The sequence below is a fragment of the Myotis myotis genome, unplaced genomic scaffold (genome assembly GCF_014108235.1).
Source record: "Myotis myotis isolate mMyoMyo1 unplaced genomic scaffold, mMyoMyo1.p scaffold_m19_p_1, whole genome shotgun sequence".
NCBI lineage: Eukaryota > Metazoa > Chordata > Mammalia > Chiroptera > Vespertilionidae > Myotis > Myotis myotis.
In genome coordinates, this window is record NW_023416313.1 from 34,131,148 (window position 1) to 34,144,380 (window position 13,233).

The 13,233-nt window shown below is 39.6% G+C and overlaps 1 protein-coding gene across 7 annotated transcripts in view; it reads left to right on the top strand.

Moving 5' to 3' along the window:
• Positions 1–13,233, top strand: part of CEP135 (centrosomal protein 135) — a 79,761-nt gene that overhangs the window by 25,828 nt on the left and 40,700 nt on the right. For all 7 annotated transcript variants that reach the window (XM_036334600.1, XM_036334591.1, XM_036334621.1 and 4 more), the window contains 4 exons: positions 3,205–3,343; positions 4,168–4,391; positions 8,711–8,863; positions 9,926–10,075. In XM_036334600.1, coding sequence (XP_036190493.1) covers positions 3,205–3,343; positions 4,168–4,391; positions 8,711–8,863; positions 9,926–10,075 — 666 coding nt within the window. The remainder of the gene's footprint in view (positions 1–3,204; positions 3,344–4,167; positions 4,392–8,710; positions 8,864–9,925; positions 10,076–13,233) is intronic.

The window sequence follows — 13,233 nt, forward strand, 5'->3', positions numbered from 1 at the left end:
TGACTTTTTAAAATTGTTATTGTTGAGAGTATTACAGATGTGCCCCTTTTTCCCCCCATTTTCCTACCCCCCACCCCGTTACCGCCCTGCCCCAGGCCTTCACCACCCTATTGTCTGTGTCCATAGGTAATGCATATATGCATATAAGTTCTTTTTTTAAAATATATTTTTATTGATTTCAGAGAGGAAGAGAGAGAGAGAAACATCAAAGTGAACCATTGATCGGCTGCCTCCTGCACACCCCCCACTGGGGATTGAGCCTGCAACCCCGGACATGTGCCCTTGAGCGGAATCGAACCCGGGATGCTTTGGTCTATAGACTGATGCTCTATCCACAGAGCCAAACCCAGGCAGGGCTGCATATAAGTTCTTTGGTTAATCTTTTCTTACACCCCATATTTCCATGCCTCTGGTTCTGTTTTATTCATCAGTTTATTTTGTTCATTAGATTCTTTGTTGGTTTATTTTGATTTTTAGATTCAATTGTTGATAGATATGTATTTATTGTCATTTCATTGTTCATCTTTTACTTATTGTTCTTCTTCCTCTTCTTCAAGAATACCCTTCAACATTTCATATAATATTGGTTTGGTGGTGATGAACTCCTTTAGGTTTTTCTTGTCTGTGAAACTCTTTATCTGACCTTCAATTCTAAATGAGAGCTTTGCTGGGTAGAGTAATCTTGGTTGTAGGTCCTTGTTATTCATCACTTTGAATATTTCTTGCCATTCCTTTCTGGCCTGCAAAGTTTTTGTTGAGAAATTAGCTGAAAGTCATATGGGTGCTGTTGGCTTTTTATTAAAAGCACTCAGTCCTCTTTTAATAGTTTTCCTAGCCATACTATTTGTTCTGGTAGTCTTCAAATCAGAATAATAGTAATCATTTCAGCATAAGTCTAGACATAGAATATTATCCTATACTAGAGGACCGGTGCATGAAATTCGTGCATGGGGTTTGGGGGCCCTTAGCCCGGCCTGCACCCTCACAATCCAGGACCCCTCGGGGGATGTCCGACTGCCAGTCGATTGCCCCTAACTACTCTGCCTGCCTGCCTGATTGCCCCTAACTGCTAGCTTGCCTGCCTGCATGATGCCCCTAACTGCTCACCTGCCTGCCTGATTGCCCCTAAGCACTCTGCCTGCCTGATCACCCCTAACCACTCACCAGCCTGCCTGATGCCCCTAACTGCTTGCCTGATTGCCCCTAAGCACTCTGCCTGCCTGATCCCCCTAACTACTTGCCTGCCTGAGCCCCCTAACTACTCGCCTGCCTGCCTGCCTGATCACTTCTAACCACCTCTGCATGCCTGCCTGATGCCCCTAACTGCTCGCCTGCTTGCCTGATCGCCCCTAACCACTCTGCCTGCCTGATCCCCCTAACTACTTGCCTGCCTGAGCCCCCTAACTACTCGCCTGCCTGCCTGCCTGATCACCTCTAACCACCTCTGCATGCCTGCCTGATGCCCCTAACTGCTCACCTGCTTGCCTGATTGCCCCTAACCACTCTGCCTGCCTGCCTGCCTGGTCGCCTCTAACCACTCTGCCTGCTTGCCTGATTGCCCCTAACTGCTCGCCTGTCTGCCTGATCACCCCTAACCACCTCTGCCTCAGCCCCCTTCACCACGGCTTCATTTAGAAAGACGTCCAGAAGGTCGTTCAGCTGTCCAGTCTAATTAGCATATTATGCTTTTATTATTATAGTCTCAAACTGACAGATCTTGCTAACAGGCAGAAATTCCTAGGTGATCATTCAAAAGGTTATTGAGGATTTTGTTAATACGGATGAGTATCTATTGGAAACAATGACTAATACTAATTTCTAGATTTTCTTGTTATGTAAGCTCTTTATATAATCTAATGCAGCAGTCGCCATCCTTTCAGACCTCATGGACCACCGGTTGGTGACTGCTGGTCTAGTGTGCATTGTTCTGGTGGCATAAGGCAAATTTAAAAATGAAGCCATTGTGACACACTGGCACATAGTAGGTGCTCAAATGTTTGTGATTTTTATATGCTCACTATGGACAGCATATCACAATGGCTTCCTTTTCATTCAACTGTAGGATTTCAATTCAGTTCAATATTGAATAATTTAATTAACTAAACCTGTTAATTGTTGTCCACTCTTCAGTCTCCAGAGATATTGTAAATTTCTCCCATCAGCTCAATAAACAGAAAGTAGACAAACATCTATATGTTTGATGATGTCTTTACATAGTAAAACTCAATGTAAGCTCCATGATGGCAGGTACTTTTGCTGTTTGTTTGCTGCTGTTTGTATGAGCCCTATAAACAGTTGAATGTGATTCAAAGTGTTTGTCTCAGAACTATGCCCATGTTTTGCCAGTGTTGGCTGACAGTAAGATGTTGCTATAATTACTTTCTAACTTATCTTTTCAATTAGTGCCATATTTTATGTATTTTTAAAATAAATGTTAATATCTATAGCTAACATTTATTAAGCAATTGCCATGTGCTGGACACTGTGTAGAGTGCTTCACACCCATAGATCTGTTCTCGCCAGTGAATCCGCAGTGTCTGTTACTGGTCCTATCCCCATTGTGCAGGTGAGGCTGAGAGAATAAGCAAGCTAATTACAGACACCTATGGTAGTCTTAGAACTCTGTCTTTCTCCTGCCCTCCTTTAAAAAAAAATTAAATTTTATTGCACAGTACATATTTATTTTTGAAGATATGGGACCGTTTACTAAACAAATGAAAAAAAAAAAGTAAATCTAATTCTATATGCTTTGAAAAGAGCACTGTTAACATTTAGGTTTTATGTTGTTTTTAGCCACAATTGGTAATTACTAGTAACTTTAGTTGAAACCATATATTTGACTAAGAGTGTTTATGTATGTATGTATGTATGTGTGTGAGTTGCTCTTAAATAAACATGCTTTTAAATATATATATATATATATTTTAGTCCTTGCCTGGTGGCTAAGCTAGTTGGAGCATTGTCCCCTATACCCAAAGGTTGTGGGTTCAATCCCTGGTTGGTGAGGGTGGGTATGGAAGGCAACAGATTGATGTTTCTCTCTCACATCGATGTTTCTCTTTCTCTCTTTCTCTTTCTCTTTTCCTTCCTCTCTAAAATAGATAAATAAAAACATTCTCAGGTGAGGATTAAAAAAATATATTTAAGTGCTATAATATTTTCTAAAGTTGTTTGAAATCTTAATTATAGTATTAAAATTTGCAGGAATTAAACTTATGCCATAAAGAAAAAGAGAGACTGAGTGATGAGCTTCTTATAAGATCAGACTTGGAAACTGTTGTTCATCAGCTTGAACAAGAAAAGCAAAGACTTAGCAAAAAAATTGAAAGTTTTGGAGATACAGGTAAAATATAAAATGTTGGTAACTTAAAAAGTGATTGTGATTTCCTCTTGATGTATTATTTTTCTTAGAAGATGATCTTTCATTCATTCAATAGATAATTTTAAAGAGTGCTTGCTGTATAACAGAATCCATGCTAGACACTGTAGATGCAGTAGAATATCTCTCTCTCTCAAGGACCTTGCAGAATTCTTTTTTTTTTTTTTTTTTTTTAACTAGTTTTAATACAGGAAACCCTGCTTGAATAGTTTCCAATAGAATTCTATTCTTCTTCGAGGCGGAACTATAATAGAATTAATTAAGACTAAGGGGAAGATTATTCTAAAAGTGAAAAATTAAAGAACAGAATCTTTGTAAGGAAATGCACTTGTATCTCCTGAAAGTAGACACACACACACTTGAAATAGGCTATCTTTCTGCCAGGTACCATTCCTAAACGAGGTTTTTTAAGGAACGTGTAAGAATTCATATATTCATTTGTTCATTCATTAGACAAATGTTTATGAGCCTGCTGTGTGCCAGGTTCTATTTTGGGTACTGGCATATATGATGGTAAACAAGATACACAAGGTCCCTGCTGTTGTGGAGTCTTTGTTCTAGTTAGTGAGACAGACTAGTATTTGTTTCTCTAACTAATAGCACATAAATAATGAGGTTAATTTCTCTTCTTTCCTCTTAGTACATACTTATTTGATACCTAGCAGTTATAGGCGATACACGAAAGTTAATAATTTTTAGTAGCTTGCATTTCAAACATTATTGATATAATTTATTTGACTAATTACGTATTTTAAATGCAACTTTTAATATTTATGTTCATTTTTCAGAAAGAGAACTTACTTTGGAAGTTGAGAGGATGAGGCTAGAGCATGGAATAAAACGTCGAGACAAGTCACCTTCTCGTTTAGATACATTTCTGAAAGGTATAGAAGAAGAACGAGATTTTTATAAGAAAGAGCTAGAAAGACTCCAGCATATAATACAGAGAAGATCTTGCTCTATAAATTATTCTGCACATGAAAAAGCTTCAACATTTAAAATGCTAGAAAAGGTAATATCTCTTTATCAGAGTACTTGATAAAGCAAGAGAGTATCTTTTTGAACAAACTTCTGGTTTATTACTGTATTAAATATAACATTATTATTAAATGTTAAATGTCATTCATACTTTTTAAAAGTTTTAATTTTGATTTTTGTTTTCTTCCATTATCTATACTATAGAAACACTGCATTAATTAGGAAAGCTACTTAAGAACAAAGCATGATATACTGATTCCTGGAAAAAATGGAAAGACTGAATAGCTCATTATGTATATGGGATGAGTGTAAGGGCATCTGGGCTTCCAGAAACTGGAACCAGGAACTCATGCCACTGGACATTTCTTCTCTTTCTAACCTTTCAGTACCAGCTGCATTTTCTCTCTGAGCAGAGTGGCTTTGTCCACATGGCAGGCAACATGGCTTCATGCCATTCCCTGCCTTGGAGTAGTCAGAAAGGTGAATCACACTGTACAGACCAGGCATCTTCCATGTAAATCACACAACAGGAGAAAGTAGTAAGCCCAAGTGGATGCCAGGCAGATCAACCTATTAATACTGCAACGACATTTATAAGATGGTAGTCTAAAGATGTATATTAGGTAAAGCTAATCATGATTTATGAGAGGTCAAAACCACAGTGTCTATTTTAGATCTTAATTATTTTCAGTGTTTTATGAATATCATTGTTTTTTGAGTATGTGAATTCTTTAGATTGCTCTTTATTTTTTAAGCTTTGGAGCTCTAGGAGTCCCAGAGGCTTGTGTTACCCCTAAAATTACTACACTCTAGATAAATTAGGAAAAGTTAGGAGTAAAGTCATTCAAACTCAAAACATTTGATTTCAGACTTGGCTGAATTGGCCAGTTCCATCATCTTTTTCCTAAAAATCCTGTCAATTGTCAAATGGTTTTGAGTTATTTTCTGATTAGGCTTCAGCTTTTGACCTCATTGGCTAATGACTGAATTTGATTTACAGGTGTTAGTATACCCACTATTTTATGTTATCTATTATAAGCAGAATGAATTAGGGGAAAAATACAATTTAAATCATTGAGTCATTTTTAAATCCCCATTTGTACATAAGGCTCATGAAAAATAAACTACTGAATTGACCACCTTCATTATGTTTGAGAATCTTCCACAAAAATGGTTGATTTACTTAATCAAGTATTTATTAAATAGAACTGAGTAGATAATGATCTCAAAGCTTTTAACCTAAATATTCAATTCAGTCGCGTGGTGTGATTCACAACTGAAAGACATGAGAGATTTTGGTAAGATACTGGTAAAATCAGTTGAGACTTTTTTCTCCTTCAACTTATTTACTGTCTTGAAATATTCTAATGTTACCTGACATGGATAAATAATTTACTTTCCAAAGTTTAGAAGTTGAGATGTTCAGAGCATTTTAGATTCGCAGTAATAAATTGAAGGCCTGGTAAGGAAGTGGGTATGTACACTGTTGAAACGGGTGGAGTGTCAGACAGTTGTGAGTGCTGGGAACTGGAGAGTGCAGCCCCACTCTCTAGTTCCCAAGACTCACAACTGTGAGTTTTCAATTCCTGCTTTATGGGGAAATTTAGGCACTGTTTCTATGGATTACAGTAACTCAAAAAAAATACATTTTTAAAATCAGTGATCTTGTCAACAGTACCCTTGTTGATTATCTGTTGTCTGTATACAGGGGGGACACTGTCCCCTTTCACCATGGTTCCAACTGCGAGTTTTGAGTATAGTGTAGTGGCAAGTGCTTTTGAAGTTAGAGGCCTGATAAAAGTTCTAACTCCAAAAAATGGCTTTATGAACTTGGACAAGTTGCCTGACTTCATGGAACTCCGGTTTTGTCATTTGCAAAGTTAGGACAGCAACTAAAATCTCTTGTGAAGATTATATGAGGTAATTTGCATAAGGGTCTAGCATAAAATATAGTTCCTAATAAATGTTTAATTTCCTCACTATTTGATGGTTCAAAGCAAATTGGGTATAGGTCGAAAGTCATGTTCAGTTCAACAGATATATACTGAGGCTCTAGAGATAGAAGGTAAAGACATAGTTGTTATCCTCATAACCTTGAGCACTGTGCGTGTGTGTGTGTGTGTGTGTGTGTGTATGTGTTGAAAACAATGGAGTGATAAAAGGGAGTTATTAACAATTATATGTTAACACCAAAATAAATGTGTGTTGATTAAGAAAATACAGGAAAGACTCAGAAGGCTGTGAGAGTATATAGAGGAGATCTAAATTAGATTGGAGAATTTGGAAGGACTCCTTAGAGAAAGTGACATTTAAGCTGAGACCTGGACAATGAAAATACACTGTCAAATCCTTTTTCACTGAGTGCTTCTTTTCTGAAATCTGCAGACTACCTCCTTTCTGTGAGATACTGTTATTTAGGTTACAGATTTTCTTTTATAGTTATTTAAGCCTTGAGTCCTCAAATCCTAATCTGCTTTTGTCCTGTAAGACATTTTACCCTTTAAGGTGTCCAGATAGCTAACCTTATCCATTATGTTTTGATTTTGCTTATTTAACTGAGAGAATAACTCATTTCTGAGTTGCAGGTGAGGGGCACCTCACAGATATCTACTATTTACCAACTCCACATTGTACATGGTATGTGCACAGTAGATACTCAGTAACATAGATCAGGATGCTTTTCAGTGTATCCAATTATCAGATTATCCCTACCTAGGGCTTCTGAATGTAGTCCCAAGTCTGTTTATTATCTTTGTTTTCCACGATTTCTGTAAAGATAGAGGATCTTTTGAATTGTACTGGAATAATGGGTATAATCTTGTTTTAAATGTTGGAAATAGTTGCTTAATGTACATATACTGCCTGGTAGAAATATTTATATTTATATGATTGCAAAGATAGACCTCACATTGGTTTAAAGCTGGGACAATTGGGAGTTAGTGTGTCTGAGACATTGATCTTAGATTGTCAGAAAACACTGAGGAATGTTCTAGCCTATTATAATTCCTTGCACTGGGTGAGCAGGCACACAGTGCCTCCTGGTCTTGCCCTGGAGAGGGTTATAAACTAGTGGTCTCCCACAATTAGCATGTACTACAGTCACCTGGAAGTCTTGATAAGCCAGTTACTGGGCCTTGTGTCCTGTGTTTCTGATTAAGTAGGTCTGGGTTGGGCCCCAAAACTTGCATGTCTAACAAGTTCCTAGATGTTGCTGATACTTCTGGTCTGAGGATTATACTTTAGTTACCACCACTTGCCGGGGTCCAACCCCAGCAGGTCCAGGGGTCCCCAAAGGTGTGGATGGAGTCGGCGAAGAAGGAATGACACGGAGACAGTGTTCAGTTGATCAGCAGCCTAGCCAGGATCTCCAGCCAGGATCTCCAGCCAAGTTCTGGTCTGGATCTCCAGGGAGGTTCTGCTTAGGATCTCCTGCCAGGGTCTATGTCCATGTTCTCTTGCTAGGTTCTCCAGGTTCTCCAGCCAGGTTCTGTAGCCATGTTCCCTCGCTAGGTTCTTCAGCCAGGTTCTGTCCAGGTTCTCCAGCCAGGTTCAGTCACCAGGTTCTAGTCAGGTTCTCTTGCCAATTTCTGTAGTCAGGTTCAGTCCAGGATCTTTTGCCATGTTCTCTTCAGCGAAGTTCTTCTGTCTGTAGGTTCTGTGTAGGTTCTGTCTTAGTTCTGTGTTCTAAGCTCTGTATTCTAAGTTCTGTGTTCTAAGTTCTGTCTTATTACATCTGTATTTATACCAGTTGATTCAATCCTTTCAATCTCTATTACAAAGGTTAGGGCGTTTCTTATCTTCATTCCAGGGAGTAAAGATTATGTAGCTTAAGCATGATTGTTCATAGTTAAAGTGATTAATTACCCACCTGGCACTAGTTAAGAGGTTTTATTCCCTCCCTAACTTCAGGGGAAAATCCCTACCTAGGGAAACAACCTTTCTCAGAGACCTTGGTTAAAACACATAGTGCCAAGAAGGTGAGCAAACATATTAAGAACAGTATGCCATATATGCCAGGTCCCTTGAAACAGCAAGCATGGACCGGCTCCCGGCAACCACTATAAATAATTTCAGGAGAATGACAGTTGAAGCATTGGATAAGATCTGATCAAATAGTATCATTGGCAACTGGGTCTCTTCCTGGGAACTTGAAGGCTGTGAAATTTGCCCAAATACTGCCAGCACTCCCATCTCCTATCATTAAAGATTAAAAATCATGTTCCTTAATTACAGTAAAGGAACTTGTGGGTTTTTTGTCTGTTAGCATCTTTCAGTCAATGTTAACACCAGCATCCCTGTGACAATCTGATAATTATAACAAATGATAACTTCTGTTTTTAATTTATGTTTCAGGGTGATTACAATTCTGAAATTCATCTGATCACAAGAGAAAGAGATGAACTTCAACATATGCTGGAAAGATTTGAGAAACATATGGAGGATATACAGGCCAATGTTAAATTATTGACAGCAGAAAGAGATAAACTAAGTGTTTTATATCATGAAGTAAGAGCTTTTTATAATTAAACCAACAGATTACACAGAACTAGTTAACTATAGTGGAACCACCAGTATATGTCCTTTAAATTATTATATAGACCTTGTGGTATTTTTAAAAAATATATATTTTATTGATTTTTTTACAGAGAGGGATAGAGAGTTAGAAACATCGATGAGAGAGAAACATCGATCAGCTGCCTCCTGCACACCCCCTACTGGGATGTGCCTGCAGCCAAGGTACATGCCCTTGACTGGAATCGAACCTGGGACCCTTGAGTCCGCAGGCCGACGCTCTATCCACTGAGCCAAACCAGTTAGGGCTGTGGTATTTCTTCATAATTAGAATTGTAAGTAGTAGTTTCTACTGTGTTCCTGTTCCCAAAGCAAAGATTTCTATTATTTTTTCATATTTAGTCTTCCTCTTTTCTAGCCTGTCAGGTCAGTTAGAGATAATCTACTTCTAGACTGACTCTGAGTCAAGTTAATCCTTGGGGTGCAGACATGTTGGGATATGTTTGTCAAACAGTGGATAGCAGCCATTATTGGGACTAATTAGATATTAAGGACTTAGGCCCTAAGGAGAAAACTTTAGGGAAGAGGGAATCAATACAGCTTGGCCTAGTTACAAAGCTCAGTTGTCAGAGGCCAAAGTGAGTCTGAGCAGGGATGGTATCTATTACCTACATTTATTCCCATATCACTCTCCCAAGAAATCCTGCTACTTCAAGATGGGGAAGACATGCAGGTTAAAAGGTCAATTTGTAAAGTTGTTTTGCCTTTTGGAACTTTTTAGGATTCTGCAATACAAATTGATCCATTGGCTTAGATTCAGCTTTCTTGGGTCTGCTTAATTAATTACTAGTTATCCATCTGCTAACTGGATTCTAAAATTTTGTGGCTGGCACTTCCCTCCATCTCCTTGTTTTCTTCTTATTTCTTTAATCATTTTACTCATTTTCTGGGAATTTGGAAAGAGAGCAAAGGTAGCATGTGTTTAGCTTGCCTTTTTTAAAAAAAACTGGGAGCATATCCAGAGTGTTTTTTATTTATATCTTTTAATTCTTTAAGGCTCAGGAAGAATTATCTTCACTAAGACACGAATCCACCCAAAGCACAGTCTCCCATAATGTTAGCCTGATGGAAAAGGAAAAAGAAGTTGCAATATCTGATTTAAGAAGGGTTATAGCAGAAAAGGAAGCTTTAAAAGACAAGTTAAAAGTAAGTAATAAGATTGACTTATTTTTGAAAGGCAATTTATTGAGAAAGGGGGGCGGGGCTCTTTATATGTTTTTCTGTGAAGTGACTATTTAAAATGTACCACTAGGTCAGGGAATGTACAACTAAATCCAAACAATGTTTTTGTATGGCCTTTGAGCTAAGAATGGTGTTTACATTTTTAAATCATTGGAAAGCTACCAAAAGAAGAAAATTTTATGACACCTGAAATATTTAAAATTCAAATTTCATTATTGGTAAATGTTTTTAGAATATGATGCTCATTAATTTGCATGTTCTGTGTGGCGTCTTTTTTGCTGCAATTGCAGAATTTAGTAGTTACAACAGAAACTATGTTTCTGGCTCATAAGGCTGAAAATACTTATCTGGTTCTTTATAGAAGATAATAATTTCTTATTTCAATAGGTAGTTCCTTACATGGAGGAATATTATCTTCTTTTTGTAAAACAGTTTTATTGAGATAGTCACATACCATACAATTCACCCATTTCAGGTGGTTATTAGTGTATTCACACATTTGTTCAACCATCACATCAATCAGTTTTAGAGCATTTTCATTATCTCAAAAGAAACCCTGTACCCATTATCAGCTGCTCTCCATTTCCCCCATCCTCAGTCCAAGGCAACCACTAATCTACTTTTTGTCTCAAACAGATTTGCCTACTCTGGGCATTGCATATAAATTGAATAATTCAGTATGCAGTATTTATGTCTGGCTTCTCTCATTTAGCATAATGTTTTCAAGATACATTCATGTTGTAGTATGTATCTCAATACTTTATTCTTTTTTATTCCATCATATAGATGGACAACATTTTGTTTTATCAATTGCATGGTTTTTGGCTATAAAGAATAATGGTGCCATGAATATTCCTGTACAACTTTTTGTGTGGATGTATGTTTTCACTTTTCTTGGGTATATACCTAGGTTCATTTGATGACTGCATTTAACCATATTAACAATTGCCAGGCTCTTTTCCAAATCAGCTGTACCATTTATATTCCCACCAGCAGTGTATACACATCCTCACCAACGCTGTTACTGTCTGTCTTTTATTATTGTCATGCTGGTGGGTAGTATTATCTATTGTTGTCTTGTTTTGCATTTTCCTGATGGATAATGATGTTGATCATCTTTCCATGTACTTACTTGGCCATTTGTATATCTTTTTTTTGAGAAATGTCAGTTTAGGTCATCCTTTGCCCTTTTTTAGATTGGGTTATTTGTCTCATTAAGTTGTAAGAGTACTTATATATTATCAATAAAATCCCCTTTATCAGATATGATTTGCAAATACTTTCACCCATTCTGTGTGTTATCTTTTAATGTTCTTATTAGTATCCATTGAAGCACAAAAATTTTTAATGTTGAGGAAGTCCAATTTATTTTTTGTTGTTGTTTATGTTTTTGGATGTCATATCTAGGGGCAGTCTTTTATAACTCCTTTTATAATCTCAGAAAAATACGTTAATATGTATAAAGCAAGTACTCAGCACATAATAAGAACTCAGTATTAACTGTTAATGTTACTATTATGGAGTTCATAGTTTACTTCCAAAAAAATGTTACTGAATTAATGTTTAGAAATTAGCAGCTACAATTAGAAATAAGAACATTTAAGCATTATTAGGGCAGTCTCTTTGTCAGAAAATTTCAGTTAAACTTTTACCCTGAAAGAATACCTTCAATTTGCATCTTTTGGAATACTGCCTTCCCAAAGTAATCCTATCTAATAAAAGAGAAACATGGTAATTAGCGTATGACCGCTACCCTTCCCATTGGCTACTCAGGGCGATATGCAAATTAACTGCCAGCCAAGATGGCGGCCGGCAGCCAGGCAGCTTGAAACTAACATGAGGCTTGCTTGCTTCAGTGACGGAGGAAACCAACGTTCCCCACCTGCCTTGCCGACCTCTGAGACTGCAGTTTGAAACATTGTAACAAATATAGAAGCTAAACAAAACCTCAGAAACCTGCTTTCAGCGAGCCGGGATCTCAGAGCTGGAGTTATACATTGTTTCGATTATAGAACCCAAACAAACCAGATACCTGCTTTCAGCAGCAGAGGCCTCAGAGCTGGAGCCAGAGCTAAAGCTGGCCCAGAATAAAAAGAAAAAGAAAAGAGCAGTTGGGAACTTCAGCCCTCAGCCCCTCACCCAGACTGGCCAGGCACCCCAGTGGGGACCCCCACTCTGAAGGGTGTGTGACCAGCTGCAAAAAGCCATCATCCCCTCACCCAGGCTGGCCAGGCACCCCAGTGGGGACCCCCACCCTGAAGGGTGTGTGACCAGCTGCAAACAGCCATCATCCCCCCACCCAGGCTGGCCAGGCACCTCAGTGGGGACCCCCACCCTGATCCAGGATACCCTTCAGGGCAAACCAGCCAGCCCCACCCATGCACCAGACCTCTATCCTATATAATAAAAAGGTAATATGCCTCCCAGCACCGGGATCAGCAGAGCCGAGGGGCCTCCCGGCACCGGGATCAGTGTGACAGGGGGCAGCGCCCAAACCCCCTGATCGCCCTGCAGCTCTGTGTGTGACGGGGCAGGGCCACAACCTCCCTATCTGCCCTGCTCTGTTTCGTGACAGGGGAAGGCACCCCAACCTCCTGATCAGCCCTGCTCTGTGCCTGATACGGGAGAGCTCCCCAACCCTCTGATCGCCCTGCGGCTCTGTGTGTGACAGGGTGCGGCACCCCAACCCCCTGCTCTGCTCTGCTTGTGTGTGACAGGGTAGAGCCATAACCTCCCCATTGGCCCTGCCCTGAGTGTGAGAGTGGCCACGCCCCAACCCCCTGATTGGCCCTGCTCTGTGCGTGACAGGGTACAGAGCCCCAACCCCCCTGATGGGCCCTGCTCTGTGCATGACAGGGGACAGCGCCCCAAACCCCGGATTGGCCCTGCTCTGTGCATGACAGGGTGGCGCCGCAACCTCCCCATCGACCCTGCCTTGTGTGTGACAGGGCGGTGCCCCAACCCCCCAATCGGCCCTACCCTGAGCGTGACTGAGGGTGGCATCGCAACCTCCCAATCCACCCTGCTCTGTGCATGACGGGGTGGCGCCCTAACTCCCCAATCAGCCCTGCTCTGAGCCCGACCAGGGGCTGCACCTAGGGATTGGGCCTGCCCTCTGCCAC